The following is a 20,091-nucleotide window of genomic DNA, read 5'->3' as shown; positions in this document are numbered from 1 at the left end:
TCAGAAACAGTGGGAGCCCAAAGTACATGAGATGTCTTCAGAGGCTCATCTAACTCTCTCTTTACATAGTCAATGCATATATGGAAATGGCACTAAATAAACATCTGTTTTGATCTGTAAAAAATGTAAATTAGTTTGACACTGCATTTTTGGTAGGTGTGCTAATTTCTGCCCATGGCAGTTTAAAACATCAAAAACTGAATTCGGGACAGATTCAAGCCTTGATACACTGTGGGGTTTTTTCTTTTTCTTTCTGTCATTTTTTTTGGTCTTGATTTTTTTCCCCATTGTGATGTTTGGTAACGTTAAATTTAAAATGTAGTTTTAAATAAAGTTTGGACTTAACCTGTAAACTATCTTTTTTGGAAATTATGTTGAATTCTATACAGCAAGTCACTGTTCTGTATAATTAGGCTATTCAAAGAGCAATGGTCAAGAGTTAGACAAATATACTATTTATTGTAAAGCCCAGCCTTTAGGCCAGGCTTCCAAATAATGCCAGTGTTGCTGCTATTGGGTCTAATGTTCTTTTAGATACTTGCATGTCTTATTTCTGTGCAAGAATAGGGCAGGTTATAAAGGTTTCCAGGTTATTGTAGAATATATATTAATATTCTATTCAAATTGGATAATAAGTTTAGAACACTTGTCCTTAGTATGTAGAACTTACATAATTATCTATTAGATAAATATTTTCTAGAATTTCAATTCATATCTGTGTTGCCTCAGTCTAAAAGTAAAAAAAAAAAAAGTTTTCTATAATTAGAGAGTATTTCTGCACAGCCAAGTAAAGTAACATTGTGATTAATTTTAAAAGGAAAACCAAGATCTTTAAAGTAGAGATTAATAGAACTAAATTTATGTACCAGCACATTAAAGTTCTATATGCCTTCGGACAACCTTGCCTTTTGAGATGATAGTTTAGCCAAAGCATAGCAGTTGCTTCTGTATGCAGTGAGAGAGAAGCAGGTTCGCAGAGGAAGTTTTGAGTAACGAAAATCTACATGACCTCTTTGTCATGAAGTAAATCAGCTTTTAAAGGTGGTGTAGCTTTAGATCCCAAACTTGCCACATACCCAGTAAGGCTTCACATAGCCAGTTAACAAGTCATCTTTACAGATTCTTTCTTGAATAAAATATGAAGAATTGTTCCAAATAGTCTTTTAAATTTGTCAACAATTAACTGAAGTATCCCATAAGAAAAGAATTTGGTTGGTATTCCTTTGAAATTCTTGCCTGATACCTCAGTGTAAAAGTATAATGTCCAGTCAGGGAGTATTAAATGAGGATTTCCCTATGAGGGCATTGACTGTATTGCTCCATAACTTAAATTATGTGAGACATAGATCTCCAACTTTCTGAATTAGTAAAACTTATTCAGAAAACTATCATCCCAGAAACAGGAATTCTTATTCAATTGGCTTGACTTCAGGGAAACTGAAACATAAGTTACATTATATGTATACTTAAGTTCTGTATTTGTTTTCTAGACTCTGTACAGAAACTTCATTTTGATACTCAAGCCAAGCCTTACATATTAAGACTGTCTGTCTCTCTCTCTGCATGCATTTTAAAGATCGATACAGTGGAAGCGTTGTACTTATACCTTAGTTATTACTGTAGTATCTGTGAACCTTATCAAACTTGCTTATTTGACTTACGTTATAGCTGTTGTAATATGGTCTGTTTTTTCCTATTATAGTAGATAATTTAGTTTTAAAATACCTAGGACTTGAGAGCAGATAACTTGTTTAATATGTTTTTCCCTGGTAACTGTTGCTAAAGGGTTAGGCATTGAATATTACTGTTTGTCTTCATTTTTAAGTTAAAAATTTGGTTAGAGATAAAAGAGGAAGAAAAGGTCTAAATGAGTGAGAGAGAAACCTCGCAGGTTGAAATAATGCCTAAAAGAGTGAGCTCGCCAGACTGTGCAGCAGGTACTCTTTGTATTTTGTAACATTCACTTTGGGTAAATGCTTTTTCACTGTTAATAAATGTATATCCTGCATACAGCCCTGAATTGCATTTTCATTTAAATTGACATACTCATTTACGCTTTAGAATTTATTCCAGAATTGTGGCTTATTTGACTATTTGAAATGTGTAAAAAAAAAAACCCTCAATACAAACTACTATATATAAAATAGAAAAATAACAAGGTCCTACTGAATAGCACAGGGAACTATATTCAGTATCCTGTAATAAACCATAATGGAAAAGAATATGAAAAAGGATATATATATATATATGTATAACTGAATCACTTTGCTATACACCAGAAACTAAAACAACATTGTAAATCAACTATACTTCAGTTTTTAAAAAAATCAAGATATGAAAAATAATGACATATCAACCAACCAGAGAGAAGATTTATTAAACTTGAGACATTTTTCTTATAGTGGCCATGAGCTTCTATTTTTTAGTTACATCTGTCTTATATACTACATACAGAACATTCTCATATTTATTCAGAATTAGATTGGCATGTTTCTTGCTCAGCTTTCTTTAATATAAAAAACTCATTCTTTATCTGTCAAAGAAATAATTGCCTCTGGATTTCACTTGTTTCAGTATACACGTGTAATTGCTCAGCCGCCTTGCTTGGAAGAGCCAGCATTTCTTGTTCTTTCTGCACAATTCTAATTGTTACTTTAATGTTCACTGTCTTTACATGTCTAGTTTTTTCTTCATATTAAGTAGTGTCTCTGGCTGACCCACTTTCCATTAAGGAACAAGGAACAGAGGAAAATTCTGTGCCTACAAATGACTGTGATTCATATATAAACAGAGTTTTAATTATCTTATCAGTTCATTTCATCTGCCCAGACTCAGAAATATCCACAACAGAATATCCTTTAGGCCAGCAATTTATAGAAAGCTATTGATTTGGTTATTTTGAAAACTAATCACAGCATAATGTTTCTGTATAACAGAGTTCTGTTCTCCCACCTACTTAATATATTTCTTGCATTATGACTTTTCCTACATGTAATTAGTTATCCCCCATATATAGGTCTAGCAAATCACATGTGATTAATTTAAAATAAATAATATAGTTATAAATATTAAGAATATTAATCAGAAATATTAATTAGAATTATTAATTAGAAATATTAATTAGAAATCTTCACCTTTAATGAACTGTATCCCCCAGAGTTATAGTTGCCTTTTTAAGGCCATTCTCTTAATCAAATGACATCATGAAAAGGCTTTGAAAAATATAAAGTGCTATACCAGTTCACGATAGTAGCACTCAGCATTGGTGTTAACCTCGCTTTCAGTGAGACTGTGTCTGTGTACATTTAGAGTCTCCATTGCTCCATCTCCTGTTGCCTCACAGTTGATACTCAGTATCTTCCTAGAAGGGGCACAGGCATGGGTTACTCTTATCAAATGAAGTAGTGTTCATGGAAATGCTTTGATGACAGGTACTACATATAAATGTAAGGTATCATGTGTGTATTCATGTTGGAGAAAAGAGAGGTCCAGGAAAAGAAGGGCTAAGATTCTCCTCAAACTTACACATCTCAGTAGTGAGGTTTTTTGCCTACTTTTCAGTGTTCTGACAGAGTTTTAAAAACTAGACTTACATATTAAGAACCCATAATTGCTTCCATGTGTTCTTTGGCTAACAAACATTTTTTTCTGACATGTCCTGGCTGTATACTCTTTTTGTAGTTCTTCCCTCTTTAGGTAAAGAGGCAAAGTCTAAAGAGCCTTCCATGGATTTTAGAGGTGCAGTTTTCCCACAGTGTCACTTCCACCATTCTAGTTATCCTCCTTCTATTTAGTTTTATTTACTCTTCTTTCCATTTCCTCACTCTCTTAGTATCCCCAAATCCCCCAAAAATGTTTAAGACATAGGTAGAGTAATGGAGTTTATGCTACAAAGTTAGTATTTCCAATAGCTTTTTGGACTTTGTTCTTTAGTGAAGTGTATTTGGTTTACAGTATTATATCATTTTCAAGTGTACAACATAGTGATTCAATATTTTTATAGATTATACTCCATTTAAGGTTATTATAAAATATTGGCTATATTCCCTGTGCTGTACAATATATCCTTGTAGCTTATTTATTTCATACACAGTAGTTTGTACCTCTTTATTCCCTACCCCTGACTTTCCCCTCCCCCTTTCCCTGTCCCCTCTGGTAACCATTAGGTTGTTCTGTATAGCTATGAGACTGTTTCTGTTTTGTTATATTCATTTGTCTGTTTTATATTTTAGATTCCATGTATAAGTGATAACATTCAGTATTTGTCTTTGTCTGACTTATTTCACTAGGCGTAAGTGAACCCCAGGTTCGTCCATGTTGTTGCAGATGGCAAAATTTCATTCTTTTTTTATGGCTGAGTGTAATATTCCATCTTGTGTGTGGGGGTGTGTATGTATATATACCACATTTTCTTTATCCATTTATCTATTGATGAACACTTAGGGTGTCTCCGTATCTTGGCAATTGTAAATAATGCTGCAGTGAACATTGATGTGCATGTACCTTTTTGAATTAGTGTTTTTGTTTTCTTTTGATATGTACCCAGAAGTGGAATTGCTGGTTCATATGTCGTTCCATTTTTAGTTTTTTGAGGAATTTCCTTACTATTTTCCATAGTGGCTGCACCAATCATTCCCACCAACAGTGCACAAGGCTTCCCTTCTCTCCACACACTCAACAGCACTAAAAGACAATAGCCGTTCTGACAGGTGTGAGGTGATGCCGTTCTGACAGGTGTGAGGTGATGTCTCATTGTGGTTTAGATTTGCATTTCCCTGATGATTAATGATGTTGAGCATCTTTTCATGTGCTTGTTGGCCATCTGTATGTCTTCTTTGGAAAAATGTCTATTCAGGTCCTCTGCCCATTTTTTAATCGGGTTGTTTTTTATGTTGAGTTGTATGAGTTCTTTGTATGTTTTGGATATTAACCCCTTATCAGATAAATCATTTGCAAGTATCTTCTCCCATTCAGTAGGCAGCCTTTTCGCTTTGTTGATAATTTCCTTCGCTGTGCAAAAACTTTTTAGTTTGATGTACTTCCATTTGTTTCCCTTGCTTGAGGAGATATATCCCCCCAAAAAAAATCTTTTTGGAGACTGATGTCAAAGAGTGTACAGCCTGTGTTTTCTTCTAGGAGTTTTATGGTTTGTGGTCTTATAAACCATTTTTAGTTTATTTTTGTATATGGCATGAAAAAATGTTCCAATTTCATTCTTTTACATGTACCTGTCCAGTTTTCCCAGCACCACTTATTGAAGAGACTGTCTTTTCCCCATTATATATTCTTGCCTCCTTTGTCATAGATTAATTGATCATAAGTGCATGGGTTTATTTCTGGACTCTCTATTCATTGATCTATGTGTCTGTTTTTGTGCCAGTACCCAATGCTTTTGGTTACTGTAGCTTTGTAGTATAGTCTGAAGTCACAGAGTGTGATACCTCCAGCTTTGTTCTTTTTTTCTTAAGATTGCTTTGGCTATTTTAAATAGCTTTTTGGATTATAATTTTCAAGTTTATTTGGATTATGTCACATATGATTGCCTTTTTCTCCTCCCTATCTTTCTTTATATTCCACCACCACCAATTGTCAAGTTTAGGTTATACAGGTGTTTAATAGGTTAATTTCTATAATGCTTGTTATCTGTCATTGAATTCTATTATATTTGAGTATAATTTCTGATAATAGCTAGAAAAACAAGGTATATTTCAAGATGTAAATATTTTCTAACCAAAGAGATACATAAATATTCCATTTCTTGTTTCATGTGATTTTGAAACTTATTCTCTGATTGTGTCAGTGATTAGTCTTAGAATTTCATGTAGAAAATCTCTGTACCTTCCAAGGGATTGTCAGGACTTAAAAGCTCAGCTTCATATAACATTGTATAGTTCAACTTTTTTCTTCTATCAGTATTAGCAGTCATTTTAATACATTGGAGTCCTATGTTCTTTAGCTTAAAATTCTTTCACAGACAATATTTGGACAAGTATTATAAAGCAATAAAGAGATAGTATTACTATGACTTTTGGAAACATATGATGCACAAAAACATACTGATGTTTTTAGCCCACTCTATTCCTCATTTTTCTGTCTGCAAAATGAATTATCCTGGATCCAAGGATGCTCTTAGTATTTACATTTTATCAAATGGTAACTGTTTACATCTTTCAAAGGAAGATTTTTTTTTTCTAATAAATTTACTTTATTTTTTGGGCTACGTTGGGTCTTCTTTGCTGTGCATGGGCTTTCTCTAGTTGTGGCAAGCAGGGGCTACTCTTTGTTGTGGTGCACTTGCTTCTCATTGCGGTGGCTCCTCTTGTTGCGGAGCACAGGCTTTAGGTGTGTGGGCTTCAGTAGTTGTGGCACGCGGCCTCAGTAGTTGTGGCTCACGGGCTCTAGAGCGCAGACTTAGTAGTTGTGGCCCACGGGCTTATTTTGCTCCGCGGCATGTGGGATCTTCCTGGACCAGGGCTTGAACCCGTGTCCCCTGCATTGGCAGGTGGATTCTTAACCACTGCACCACCAGAGAAGTCTCTCAAAGGAAGATTTATGAAAATAAATAAAAATGGAAATTAATAAGCAATTGTACAAATAATTCAGTGTTTATTAAAATCACAGTGAACAAGACAGTGTTGAAAACTTATAGTTTATTTTATAAGAAAATTGGGATTAAATTACAAGGATCCATGTGATCCCAGCTTTTGTCAGTCATTTCATGATTTGTGAGGCTCTGGCCCCTTCCCTTGGCATGGTGGCACAGCCTGAAAAAAATGTATACTTTCTTGTTGTTACTTAATAGAGATCTTCCTGGGCATGTTCCCCGAAACAAACTCCACAGGATGGGAGAAAGGTGCTACTACAGAGTAACAATTTTTCTTCCTACTCCCTCTAGGCTTTGTAAAACCAAAGTCAGATGTTATATAGCCCCATCCCCAACCTTAAATGTAAACAACCAAATGATGTTTTAAATTAAAGCCTTCCATCTTTGACATTCTAGAATTTCTGTATGGTGAGATTTATGAAATTCATATGGAAGTACAAAGAAGTTCTTATAATAAATGTAGGCATTCCCTAAGACTTAATCTTTAGATCTCTCAATTATACTTTGTAAAACCTTGGTGATCTCATCTAACCTCATAACTTGAAATATCATTTATAACCTGCCTGCTTCCAAGTTTATATGTCAGTACAACCCCCCTCCCCTCTCAAAGTCTAAGTTCTTTTCAATGTCTAGTAGGTTTTCTGAACTTGATGTGTCCAAAACTGAGTTCTTGATTGTTCCAAATCTAATTTTTCTGCGGTTTTCCCATCTAATAAATGGCACTTCCATCCTTCTACTTTCTCAAGACAGAAACCCTGAAATTATCTGTAGCTCTTCTCCCACATCCAAATAGTCAGCTCTACCTTTAAAATGTAACTAGAATCTAATAATTCTCATTACCTCTTCTACTACCCTCTTTATTCAAGCCACCCTTATCTCTTGACTGGATTATTATGGTAGTTTCTTAATGCCCCTATCTCTTCCCTTCCTTGGCTTTCTATAACTGAATCTCATCACAGTAGCCAGAGTGATTCTGTTCAGATGTCAGTAGCTTTCTATTTCACTCCAGTTAAGAGCAAAATAGTCTTTACAAGACTTTATGGGACCGGTTCTCTACCTCTACCTCATTTCTTATTTTCCCCATTATTCACTCAGCTTCAGTCACACTGACTTTTTGCTGTTTCTCGAACATGATGGGGATCCTCCCACTGCTGGACCTTTGCATTTGCTGTTCCCTCAACCTAGAATGCTTTTCCCAGATATCTTTATGGCACACATTTAGTGAGATCTATGTGTGTCCAACTTAAAATTACAACCTCCACGAATCATTCTTATTCCCTTGCCACGTTTTATTTCTTTGCCTATTACTTATCAACACTGTATTACTAACTTGTCTTATTGTCTGTTTCCTCTTTACCCCCTAATTGAAGGGTAAGCTCTATAAGGGCAGGAATTTTTCTCTGCTTTGTCCACTGCAGTATAACTAACCTTTAGAGCAGTTCTTGGCATATAGAAGCTGTTCACTGTCTATGAGTAAATGATTAAATTCTTTTAGTACTCCAAAGAGAGGTTTAAGTTCTTACATTTTACTAAGTAGGATTGGCTATCTCATTTAATTATGACAGATTCTCTCCACTTCAACAGTTTTGAAAAGAACAGTGTAATACTCCTATAGTAGTGTATTTCAGACGGAAGAGTTCCAGCTGAAGAAAATGCAAATATATACCTATTCTTTTTCAAATCTGCTAATAGGTAAGTCATACGCATTGATTGATATGATCAAAATGAATATGGAATTATTTAAAATGCAGTGAATTCAGTGATGTGATATGACAGCAGATTTTAATCATTGGAAAGCCTTTCAGAAAGACCAGGTTTTTACAGTATCTACTAAAGGTTTGTGAGAAGAGGATTCTCCCCCCGCCCCCCATTTTTCTACTAAATGGTCCATGAAAATTGGTACCGTAGTTTGGCAATATGCACCGAAGTTTTTCATGATATGTATATCCTTTGACAGAGCAATTCAATTTCTAGAGATGTATCCTAAAGATAAACAACTTACTAAGTTGTAAGAATTCTTTTTATATTCTGGATACTAGTCCTTTGTCTTATATATTTATTATAAATATTTCCTCCCAGTCTGTGGTTTGCATTTTCATTTTTCTCTTTCAAAGAAGCTGTTAATTATGTTATGTCATTTTTTTTAATGCTTGGTACTTTGTGTCCTAAGAAATAATTTGCCTATGCCTAAGTCATTGAGGTTTTTTTCCTATTTTCTTCTAGACGTTTTATAGTTTTAGCTTTTACACGTAGGTATATCCTCCATTTTGAGTAATTTTTTTGTATGATGTGAGGTAAGGATCAGATTTATTTTCCTCCCATATAGACATCCAGCCTGCACCATTTGTTGAAAAGACTGTCCTTCTCTATTAAATTATCTTGTCACCTTCATGGAAATCAGTTGGCCATGTGCGTGTGGATCTGTATGTGGAATCTCTTTCCCACTCATTTATACGTGTAGTCTTACGTCCATGTCGTTACTGTAGCTTTATAGAAAGTCTTGAAAATAGGCAACATAAGACCTCTAAATTTGTTCTTTCTCAAGAACTTTTGACTATTCTATGTCCATAATCTTGCATTTACAGTTTTAGAACTGTCTTCTTAGTTTTCACAAACAAAAAAGCTGCTGGGATTTTTATTGGAATTAACATTGAATAAATAGATCAACTTGAGGAAATAAAAATGTAAACAGTATTGAGTTTTCCAATCCATGAACCGTGTATAGCTTTCCGTTCATTTAGGTTGTCTTTTGGCTCTATACAGAAATTTGGTTTGATAGTATTTGTCAACTTTGCAGTGTAACTACCTGTCTACAACATTTACTACTTGTGTAATAGCTCACCTATTATTTGCAGGACTTTGGCTATCCGAAGTATTCTTGCATTGCTGATTTCATTGTCACCGATTTGTGAAAAGGGAAGTGGCTAGGTTGATTCTTTGAAATTGTTCTAGAAAAGAGGTAATTGTTAAATCACCACCACTGTTTACTGCCTGGTGGCTAAATTAACCTCCCTGTGGGAGACAAAACAACTTAATGTTAACTCTTCAGAGCAAGTGGATTCCACTCTACCTACCTCTCCAAATAGAAAGCCAAACATCCCTAGTGTTCAGTAAATATTGTCACTGAGGATCCAAGATGTGGGAAGAACAAAGGATAGGGCCAACCTTATCGATAGTTTCTAACCTTAAAGGAAAATGGAACCTTGCTTGCATTGGCATCTTCCTGTTATTGCAGGGAGTGGCCGAGTAGGGCAAAGAAGGGAGAGCAGTATGAGTGTGAGCCTCTCTTGTCTGTGGGGAATATGCTGATCAAATAGGAGGTCAGAGGACAAGTACAGTGTCATCACAGTATACCACAAACATCACGTTATGTTTTTTCAGCAAAAACAAGGCCGTTTTCTATTTGCTATTTTGCAGTTTATTTCTTCATTTTTTTTGGTGGGGGCGTGGGTGCAGTGGGGAGTATACATACTTATATACATCTTGCACCAACTCTTGTGACATGGTGTGTATTGACAGCAAGGTTTAAATGAGACGTCAGTGACTGGTCAAGCCCTTTGAAGGCCATCTCTGCCAAGTAAGAATATTGTTTGTATGAAAAACACCATGAATTCAGCAAAGCATCAGACCCATCAAGGAAAATTATACCGAGAAGTTTGGGTAGAGGAGATTAATTTGAAGTCTTTGTGATCTATACAGTTACCGAAGGTGTTTAGTATTACAATAGATGCCAGTACCTCTGACTGTTGTTTTTCACTGAAATGTTTTAAAATCCACATCTGTCAACATAAAACGTCATGTCAAATTTATTTCTCTATCCTTATCATTACCCTTCCCTAGCACTTTAAATAGAATTAAAAGGAAAGGATAAAGAAAAGAAAGCATACGTGTGGGTACTGTTCAGTACACTCTGCATCCTTCATTGTTCTGAGAACTTTTTTTTTTAATTGACGTGTAGTTGATTTACAATATTGTGTTAGTTTCAGGTGTACAGCAAAGGGATTCAGTTATATATATATTTCAGATTTTTCATTATAGGTTATTACAAGATACTGAACATAGTTCTCTGTGCTATGCAGTAAATCCCTGTTGCTCATTTATTTTATATATAGTAGTTTGTTAATCCCATACTCATTTATCCCTCCCCCCATCTTCCCCTTTGGTAACCATAGTTTGTTTTCTGTCTGTGAGTCTGTTTCTGTTTTGTATATAGATTCATTTGTATTATTTTTTTAGATTCTACATATAAGTGATAAAATATTTGTCTTTCTCTGACTTACTTCACTTACTATGATATTCTCTAGTCCATCCATGTTGCAGCAGATGGCAGTATTTCATTTTTATGGCTGAGTAACATTCCATAGTGTGTGTGTGTACATCTTAAACCAGTCATCTATTGATGAGCATTCGGGTTGTTTCCATGTCTTGGCTATTGTAAATAGTGCTGCTATGAATATTGGGTTGCATGTAGCTTTCAAATGAGAGTTTTCCTCTTTTCTGGATTTAAGCCCAGGAGTGGGACTGCTGGGTCATATGGTAGCTCTATTTTTAGTTTTTTAAGGAACCTCCATACTGTTCCCCATAGTGGCTGCACCAATTTACATTCCCGCCAACAGTCCAGGAGGGTTCCCTTTATCTCCACACCCTCTCCAGAATTTATTATTTGTAGGCTTTTTGATAATGGTCATTCTGACCAGTGTGAGGTGTTACCTCATTGTAGCTTTGATTTGCACTTCTCTAATAATTAGCGATGTTTGCATCTTTTCATGTGCCCCTGTTGGCCATCTATATGTCTTGGGAGAAACGTGTATTTAGGTTGTTCTACCCATTTTATTTTTTGGATATTGAGTTGTATGAGCTGTTTGTGTATTTTGGAAATTAAGCCCTTGTTGGTCACATCATTTGCAAATATTTTCTCCCAGTCCATAGGTTGTCTTCTCGTTTTACAGTTTCCTTTGCTGTGCAAAAGCTTTTATGTTTGATTAGGTCCCATTTGTTTATTTTTGGTTTTACTTTTTTTGCCTTGGGAACGGATCTGAGAAAATATTGCTACTATTTATGTCTGGGAGTGTTTTGCCTATGTTCTCTTCTAGGAGTTTTATGGTGTAATGTCTTATATTTAGGTCTTTAAACCATTTTGAGTTTATTTATTTCTATATATTGTGTGAGGGAGTGTTCTAATTTCACTGTCCAGCTTTCCCAACACTAGGTGCCGAAGAGACCGTCTTTTCTCCATTGTACATTCATGCCTCTTTTGTTGAAGATTAATTGGCTGTAGGTGTGTGGGTTTATTTTTGAGCCTTTTTTTTTTTTTAACCCAGTGCTGGCTCTTCCTGAGGAGAGCTAATAGGCTTTTTTAAGAGCACAAAAATGCATGTAACAATCTGTACAGAGACAAGAGAATTCTGTCCTCTTCTAAATAGCGCCCAAGTCTGGCTTCAAGCTCTAGGATCACTAACTCTAGCAGCCCTTGCCTGAAGCAGTGATCGAATAAATCCTCTTTGATGTTAACCTCCTTCTCCTGTGACACAGTAGTCACCAGAGAGGGAGTGTGTGGCAAGGAGGGGAAGCTGAGGAAGGAAATGGGAGGGAGGATTCTTTGTTTAATGTCTTTAATGTCTACAAAGACAGAGACCTTGCCTTTTCTTTTTTGCTCAACATGGTATCCCCAGTACCTAGCAGACCACCCATGTTGTTGAATGTGCTCCCAGGTATATTTTTAACAACCTTATTTGAGTGATTATTGTGAACTCTATACAATTTGCTAAGTTTTTACATAGGTATACACCCGTGATACCCTTACCACAGTCAAGATAATAAACGTATCCATCATCCCCCAAAGCTTCCTGAGGCCTCTTGGGAATCCTTCCGTCTCACCTCTGCCCTGCTTCACCTCATCTCCAGGTAACCACTGATTTGCTGTCACTATTGATTAGCTTGCATTTTCTAGAAATTTATATAAAAGCAGCTGTACAGCGTATGTCTTTGGCTTTCTTTACTCAGCATATTATTTTGAGATTCATGTTGTAGCATGTATCCATAGTTCATTCCTCTGAATTGCTGAACAATGTTACATCGTATGGACATACTGAAACTGCTAGGTGGTGTTTTGGGGGGCTCCGAGGAGCTCCGGTTCTTTATGTCTCAGTGAAGAATTCAGCGAAGGCAAAGTGATACGTAAGAAGTGACTTACTAGAATGGGACGCTTGTGAGGCTTACAGGCAGGCGGGCAAGAGGGTGCCACGCTCTGAGAACTTAGTGGGCTACGGCTTTATAATCAAAGGAAAAGTGGGGAGAGAGAAAAGACCCCCTTCTTCCTCACTCCCTAGTAGACGTCAGGCTTCCATCATCAGCTCTTCCTCCACGTTCGGGGGGAGTCTTCCTGTCCCTGCCTGGTCAAGCCAAGCAAAAAGATAGTAACATGTACTTAAATATGGCAGATCATCTTAGGTTTTGGTATAATGTCACCTTTTCCTCATATTTTGTTTTTAGTGTGCGCAGAAGAGCATGTGCTAGGCATCATTTAACTTACTGAGCTCACTGTATGGTGGATGGATGTGGGTCTCTTGCTACCATTGTTTTATTGTTCTGGGGCATGTCTCATGCTTCTGTTGCATGGTTTTGTTGCTAAGCAACCCTGCTTTCTTGAGTGATCATTAACTTACAGGGGTCTCCCATACTTTTTTCTTTACTTACAGACCCTAGTGGGATTCACTCTTTAATTACCTAATTTGTCCCGTTACTCTGTCCCTATCAATAACACCATTGTTTATCTGTTAATCTGTTGATGCACACTGGATTGTTTCTGGTTTGGATTTCCCAGTGTAGCCGTACCATTTTTCATGACTCCTCCATTACACACTGAGGCTTCCACTTCACTTGCTCCACGTCCCAGCCAACACTTGGTATTATCAGTCTTTGTAATTTTTAGACATTCTAATACATGTGTAGTGGCATCTCATTATGGTTTGACTTGCGCATCCTTAATAACTAATGATCTGGAACATCTCATGTACACACTTGCCATCCATATGTGGTCTTTGAAGTGTCTTCAGATATTGTGCCTATTTTTAAAATTGGGTTGTTGAATTTCTTATTTTTGAGCTGTAAGAGTTGTTTATATATTCTAAAGTCCTTTATTAGATCAGTGATCTGCAAATCTTTCCTGAGCCTTTTTATTCTTTTTTCAGTGCCTATTAAAGAAGTTCTCAGTTTTGATGGAAGCTGATTTACTATTTTCTCTTATGCATCATGCATGTAGTATCATATCTAAGAAATTTTTCCATAACCCAAGGTCACATAGATTTTTCTTGTTTTCTCCTAGAGGTTTTATAGCTTTAGATTTTTACATTTAGGTCACTGATTATCATTTTGAATTAATTTTTGTATACGGAGATATGGATCAATGTTCCTTTATTTTCTGATTAGTATCCAATTATTCCAGTTCCATTTGTTAAAAATACTATCCCTTTTCTACTGAATTGTACGTGCACCTACTGAATGAATGTTCACGCAGTTCATTTCCTTGTCGAGCTGCAGGAAGTAAGAAGGATATAGAAAAGGGAGCCAGACCTGTTTGTACTTAGGATAAAATGTAATCATGACAAAAGCAGTACCTTGAAAGCCTTCCAAGCAGAGCACCACTTAAGTATTGCCTTTATGAATAAGGCCAAGGGTCACTCCAGCCTGGTTCTATCCATCTCTGGGCAGACACTGTGGAAGGACGGAATAGAATCTTTTTCTTGTTCCAGTGCTGGATAAGTTGTTGTCCCCACAGGCTTCTGGAATTCAGTGACTCAGTAGCCAGAAGGGTTGAATGTTACGTAAGTTGGTATTTCCAGAATGACTTGATTTACGAAATGGTAATTGTAGAGCCCTGGATACACCACTCAGTGTTGAACTTGTTGACTTCAATGTGAAGTGCTTCAGTTACAAGCTGTTGATTCTGTCTAGGTGGAAAATACTGTCTTGGAACACAGGGCCAAGAGTCACAATTCCTAGATTTCTTCCCACCCTTTCAGATCAGATTTTCCAGGTTTAGAGGGTCCTCCATCGGGTTTTCCTTCTCCTTTTTTTCAGTTGCCCTGACACAGGCACCTGTTATCAGTACTCATAGCGGACCCTTTGCCAAATTGGAGTTGTAGCCCACCTGACCCCATCTCCCCAGGAATGTCTTTACAGGATGCCCCAGGGATTCTTTGAAAATGAATCTGGCAATGGAAATAGAGTAACTGTACCCACTCTTACAAATGTGTTCACCAATGTCATTTGACAACAATTACCATCTTGGGAAAATGCGTTCTCCCCACTGTTGGTGGATGTGTATAAAGATTCCAACATTCTGGCAGGCGCTTCGGTAGTAGCGTACAAAGTAAGTGTGCACCTAAACACATCTTTATTATCTGCTCTGTAAACTTTCACATACTCGAAATATGTTCACTGTAGCATTACTTACAGTTGCAAAACCATGAAAAACTGAATGTCCACAAAATGTATTTTAGAATCCTACAAAGCATTTTAAAAGTATGATGAAAATTGATAGTGACATGGAAGGAGATTAATACTGCTAAACGAAAAACAAAAATAAGCATAGGACATAGCACGGAGTATGTGTGAGGGGTTACCTCCCAGGAGAGGAGTGGAATTAGAGAGAGTGAAATAAAGAGACTTTTGTTTCTTTTCATTAAAAAAATTTTTTTTAACCAAAAGGAATAAATTACTATATTGTTTGTATATTCAAAAAAATATTAAAATAACCTAGCCCACTGGCTTCTGTACAGAAGCCATCAAGTAGCTTAGAGGTGTAACTGATAAAAAGTAGGTCTGACACAAATTTAATGTGGTATTCTCTGCACACAGACAAAATCCTTTATTTTACTATACCTAGTATAGTAGGTATAAACCCACACACCTATACCTAGGTTACATAACTTTATTAATAAAATTTTAAAATTACTGTTAAGTAAACCTTATGGCAGTATCTAAAGCAGAACATGAAAAAACATTCCTTCTAAATCAATGTCATCAATGTCACTTGATAAAAAAAAATTGCACCTTCCTGTTTTTCTACGCTAAACTCTAAAATATTAACTCTAAAATACTGCTGCTCGGTGCTAAAAGTTTTAAATTTGTTTTAATTTGAAGGGCAAAAAAGTTGCTCTGTAGGAAAACTAATGGAATTGTCAAAAATAAAATTATAAAAAATTCTTCAGTAAAAGTTACACTTCTGTTTTCTAACTAACTTGGCAAAGCTGCAACTGGTTATTTAAAAATTTATTTCAAAGTATTTTACACAAAATGATACACCAAAGGATAATGGCTTTGATTAAAATTCTAATAAACGACTTGAAAATTTTATTAGCTCTTCTCTGTGTTTTTAGTGCTGAATTTGTCAGTGTTTTAAGTAGCTTAGTTGAAAAAAGAAAAAAGTTAAAAGCACTTGTACTCAACGCTTGAAATCTGGGATCTAGCTGGATAGCCTATCATCAATTCTATGATTTTAAAAAAAGAAAAAAAAAATAGGAGCTATAATCTCTTCTCCTAAATAAGAACTTAACGATTTTTAAAAAATCCATCATATTAGCTCTTGGCATATTGAGAGCTTAAGGAGATGACAGAAAAATATTTTCAATATCAGATTATTTTGGCCATGGCAGATTTTCAACGTGAAAATGATTTGAAAAATATAAATTTTTACCTGGCTTCTAAGACAACGGTATTGTTCGGTACATACTGATTTGTTATAGATTCCCTTATTCCATCTAGCAACTGTAAATTAACAGGATAAAATACATAATACTGAAAATCTATTTTCTACAGTCAAGACGATAAACTTAATTCTCTACTGATAATGACAGGGCAAGCCAGTCATTAGGTGTTAGGTACACAAGGAAATATTTATTTTCAGTAACTAAGATGGAAAGTCTTACTTATTCCATTTGGCGATAATGGTTCATCGTACCTGAGTATGTGAAGAACAGAAACTGTTATTAACATCAAGTTTTTTCTCCTTGGTCATTGCTCCTGGGGGTAATGAGATTTCACTCACCCACACATACATGGGCATGCATGGTCTTGCAAGTTGACGTGTTAGAATACCCATCTCTTATCATATTTTGAAATAATGCTCTCACCCCAGTCTCATATCTGTATGTGGGAGTTGAAATTGTTTGTTTAGCCCAGTGGGCTACTATAGAGCATAACTTGAATTGATTATGTTTTCCTGAGACTGAAATAGGGTTGGCATTGAACTCAGGTGCTACATGTTTTCAAAATTAAACAAATTTACTGTCAGTGTGTAAGATATACATATGTATTATACAGATGTTATCTGTGTATAAAAATAACGTCCACTTCCAACTGACAGGCTATCTGGAGGCATCCGCGCTGGCTGCCCATGACTGCTTTAACAATGCACATGCTTTCTGCAAATTAGTGTGTCGTCATTATTTTGAAATACTTATTAAGAACACTTTTGATTAGATTCACCCATGCATGTTTGTGAATAAAGAAAACTACGACGGTTCTGACGTCTCCAACAGCACCTGGCGGTCTGCTGCTACCTAACTGCCTCCTAACCTGAGATGCAGTTTAAATCTGGATTCATAAAGCTAGAAGAAAACCCTGGAGAAAACTGGGGTTAAACCCTCACTTGACAAAGGCAGACCTGAGGGTGTAGGAAGGCTTGGTGGCTTGTCCCAGGGCACGCAGCTGCGATGAAAGGCCTCCGGGTTCACTTTCCACCCAGAGCTCTGTGATGGTGCTTTCCAACCTTTTCGCATGCCGTGGCGCACACAGAAAATGACAATGTTTTAAGACACACTGAGGTAAACTGGAGGGGACAAGGGACTTCATGAAAAATTCATGACATTTTCTATTAAAAAGTTATGAAACGTGTACATTACAAAAGATTTTTTAAAAAATTAATCGAATCTTGTATTCAACACAAATCCTCTTGTAATTCTCCTTGCTTCACTAAGATAATACTAGCATCACTGCAGTCACACCACCTGTCGGGGAGAAGCTGCCTCTGGACACACACACACTCGGTTGATAGCACTGAGTTAGGGTTAGTCATGTAAGACTGTGACCATTTAGTCTTAAGTTGAATAACCCATTTCCATAACCCTTGTAATGTTAATTCAAATATTATATTCAGCTCGGATTTCTCCATAACCCCACCCTCAAACCAACACGTGAGGTACACACTCAGCCCACATGACTGCTGACTGACATTTCTTCCAATGACTGTTTACTGAATGTCACAAATACAGCTGACATTATACAGAAATGGAGTAGCTACAGTCTTGCCCAACTGTCATACATTTCAAAACTGAAGGTCTGAAAGCTTAACAAGTCCTATCAGCACTTCTCATACATTTCTGAAAAACATTTTTAGTAACTATACTTAGTTAAAAAAATACATACTGATCAGAAGGAAAAACTAAAAATCTATTTATTTATGTTTTCTTTTGCGGTACGCGGGCCTCTCACTGTTGTGGCCTCTCCCGCTGCGGAGCACAGGCTCCGGACGCGCAGGCCCAGCGGCCATGGCTCACGGGCCCAGCCACTCCGCGGCATGTGGGATCTTCCCGGACCAGGGCACGAACCCGGTGTCCCCTGCATCGGCAGGCGGGCTCTCAACCACTGCGCCACCAGGGAAGCCCTAAAAATCTACTAAATGAATGATACTTACGAGAGTTTAACAGTTCACCTCCCATTTTCCACTAGTCTTTGACCTGCTTATTTACTATTGCTTCATAGAACCCGGGATTGTTTTTGAAATTTATTTAATAACTTCCTGGGTTTAGTGGGTGGTAGGTTAATTATGAAAAAGCAAACACTTCAATGCTGAGTATAAAAGACTGCCTTGCATACCGGTTACTTCAAGAACCCCAGAAAATACTTCTATTCAGAGTCAAAAGTCCATGTGCTGCCCATGAAGAGAAACATACAGCTGAATGCCTGTCTCATCCCCCTCCAATCAAAATTAGTGAAATACACTGCTGTCACAGACAGCAAAAACAATGGTATATTAAGTTTAATAGTAAGAGCCAGGAAGAAAAGACAAAAACATACAAATATGTAGATAAAAGTGAAAAACTGAATAATGTGGACTATTTAACTATTACACAGATGTAGGATTCTGTGCTCACAGAGAATCTTGCTTTATTCCATGGGGGTGGGTGGGTCCCGCAATAGTTTTAATTGCCCATCCTCATCCCCAAATGAATCAGACTGAAATGAACCACAGTAAATTCTGGATGATTGTTGTACTTCACTAAAAGGAGTTATTGGTATATAAGAAAAATCAACCATTACGGCAAAAATAGCCTGTGAATTGTAAACATACCAAGCAGGACAAGCTCACACCTCAAAGAGAACCCGTCCTCAATCTCAGTCTTCTGAAGGAGATCAGACGGTTGTCCTTCTCAGCCCCGTGTGAGCTCCCATCTTGATGTCATACAGGGTGCATCCTATAGGCCAGGAGTGTGCTCACCAACCTATACAGGGGTCTGGGCAGTCCCGCAGGTATGTTTCAAATTGACCTTTGGTAACGTCTATCAAGGCTGTGTATACCGTCAGCTGAAAGAAAAGTTATTTTTACTTTGAGGATGTTTTCAATTCTAAGATGACCTGCCTCATATTAGCATTTCTTGTGGAATTGCTTATGAAGTTTCTTAACATTAAATAATTAATATATAATATATATGTGAAAAGATACAAAATAAGTATCATATAAAGATCCAAAAAATTAATAAGTCAATAACAACTAAAATAGGTCATGATATAAACAGGCGTGGGAGAGAATCTTCAGTTCTTTACAAGGTCTTAATTCTGAGCAGTATACTGCTTCACCACCAAAGCTTTCAGACTCACTTAACCATCCTCAATGAATAATTTACAAAGACGAACGGTGTACTATGGAGTATAAACAGTTTAGCTTTGGCTATCCTTATTCTGAAAGCATTTCTCACGCAGTGAGGGAAACTCTGCAGACATGCAGAAGGCACACACCCAGCTCACACAGAATGTGTAAGTAACCCAACCGTGGGCTCACACGAAGATGGTGTGGGCAAAATGAGAAGTATGGCGGGGTCAGTGGGCGTAAGGAAGGCTTCCCTCAGGGCCAGGTTCTCAGTCACATGCTAATGAACAGGACAGTTTGTTCTGGCAGAGGTGACGGAGGCACACTGATTTTAGGGAGGGTTTAGGAAAAGGACCAAGGAAAAGAAGAGAAGGAACAAATGGGGAAAATCAGAGGAATCAGAAATACACAAGAAGGGGCTACTGGCCACTGGCAAACTGGATGATTAGGACACTTTTGCATATTTTAGCTATAGAGTAGGGATAAGATAAAAGGATGTAATAACGTTTAAGAGAAACCCTAATCCACTAAGAAAGCAAGCTGTCTGAAAAGATACTTCAGACTTTGTCAAGTATCAGGTGCCGCATACAACATTCGGTTCCCCACAGACGGAGAAGTC

The 20,091-nt window shown here is 36.8% G+C and overlaps 2 protein-coding genes across 17 annotated transcripts in view; one reads left to right on the top strand and one right to left on the bottom strand.

Moving 5' to 3' along the window:
• The window catches only part of PCM1 (pericentriolar material 1), a 106,576-nt gene extending 87,823 nt beyond the window's left edge, over window positions 1-18,753 (top strand). For all 14 annotated transcript variants that reach the window (XM_089903530.1, XM_089903522.1, XM_089903516.1 and 11 more), the window contains one exon: window positions 5-18,753. In XM_089903530.1, the coding sequence (XP_089759656.1) occupies window positions 5-30 (26 nt within the window). In that variant the 3' untranslated portion in view covers window positions 31-18,753. The remainder of the gene's footprint in view (window positions 1-4) is intronic.
• ASAH1 (N-acylsphingosine amidohydrolase 1) overlaps window positions 18,630-20,091 on the bottom strand; it is a 46,329-nt gene continuing 44,867 nt past the window's right edge. For all 3 annotated transcript variants that reach the window (XM_022571052.2, XM_022571054.3, XM_089903537.1), the window contains one exon: window positions 18,630-19,189. In XM_022571052.2, the coding sequence (XP_022426760.1) occupies window positions 19,100-19,189 (90 nt within the window). In that variant the 3' untranslated portion in view covers window positions 18,630-19,099. The remainder of the gene's footprint in view (window positions 19,190-20,091) is intronic.

Source organism: Delphinapterus leucas, chromosome 21 (assembly GCF_059928025.1).
Source record: "Delphinapterus leucas isolate spDelLeu-1000000601 "Yukka" chromosome 21, BTC_Dleu_Yukka2, whole genome shotgun sequence".
Taxonomy (NCBI): Eukaryota; Metazoa; Chordata; class Mammalia; order Artiodactyla; family Monodontidae; genus Delphinapterus; species Delphinapterus leucas.
This window is presented reverse-complemented; position numbering and strand designations above follow the sequence as displayed.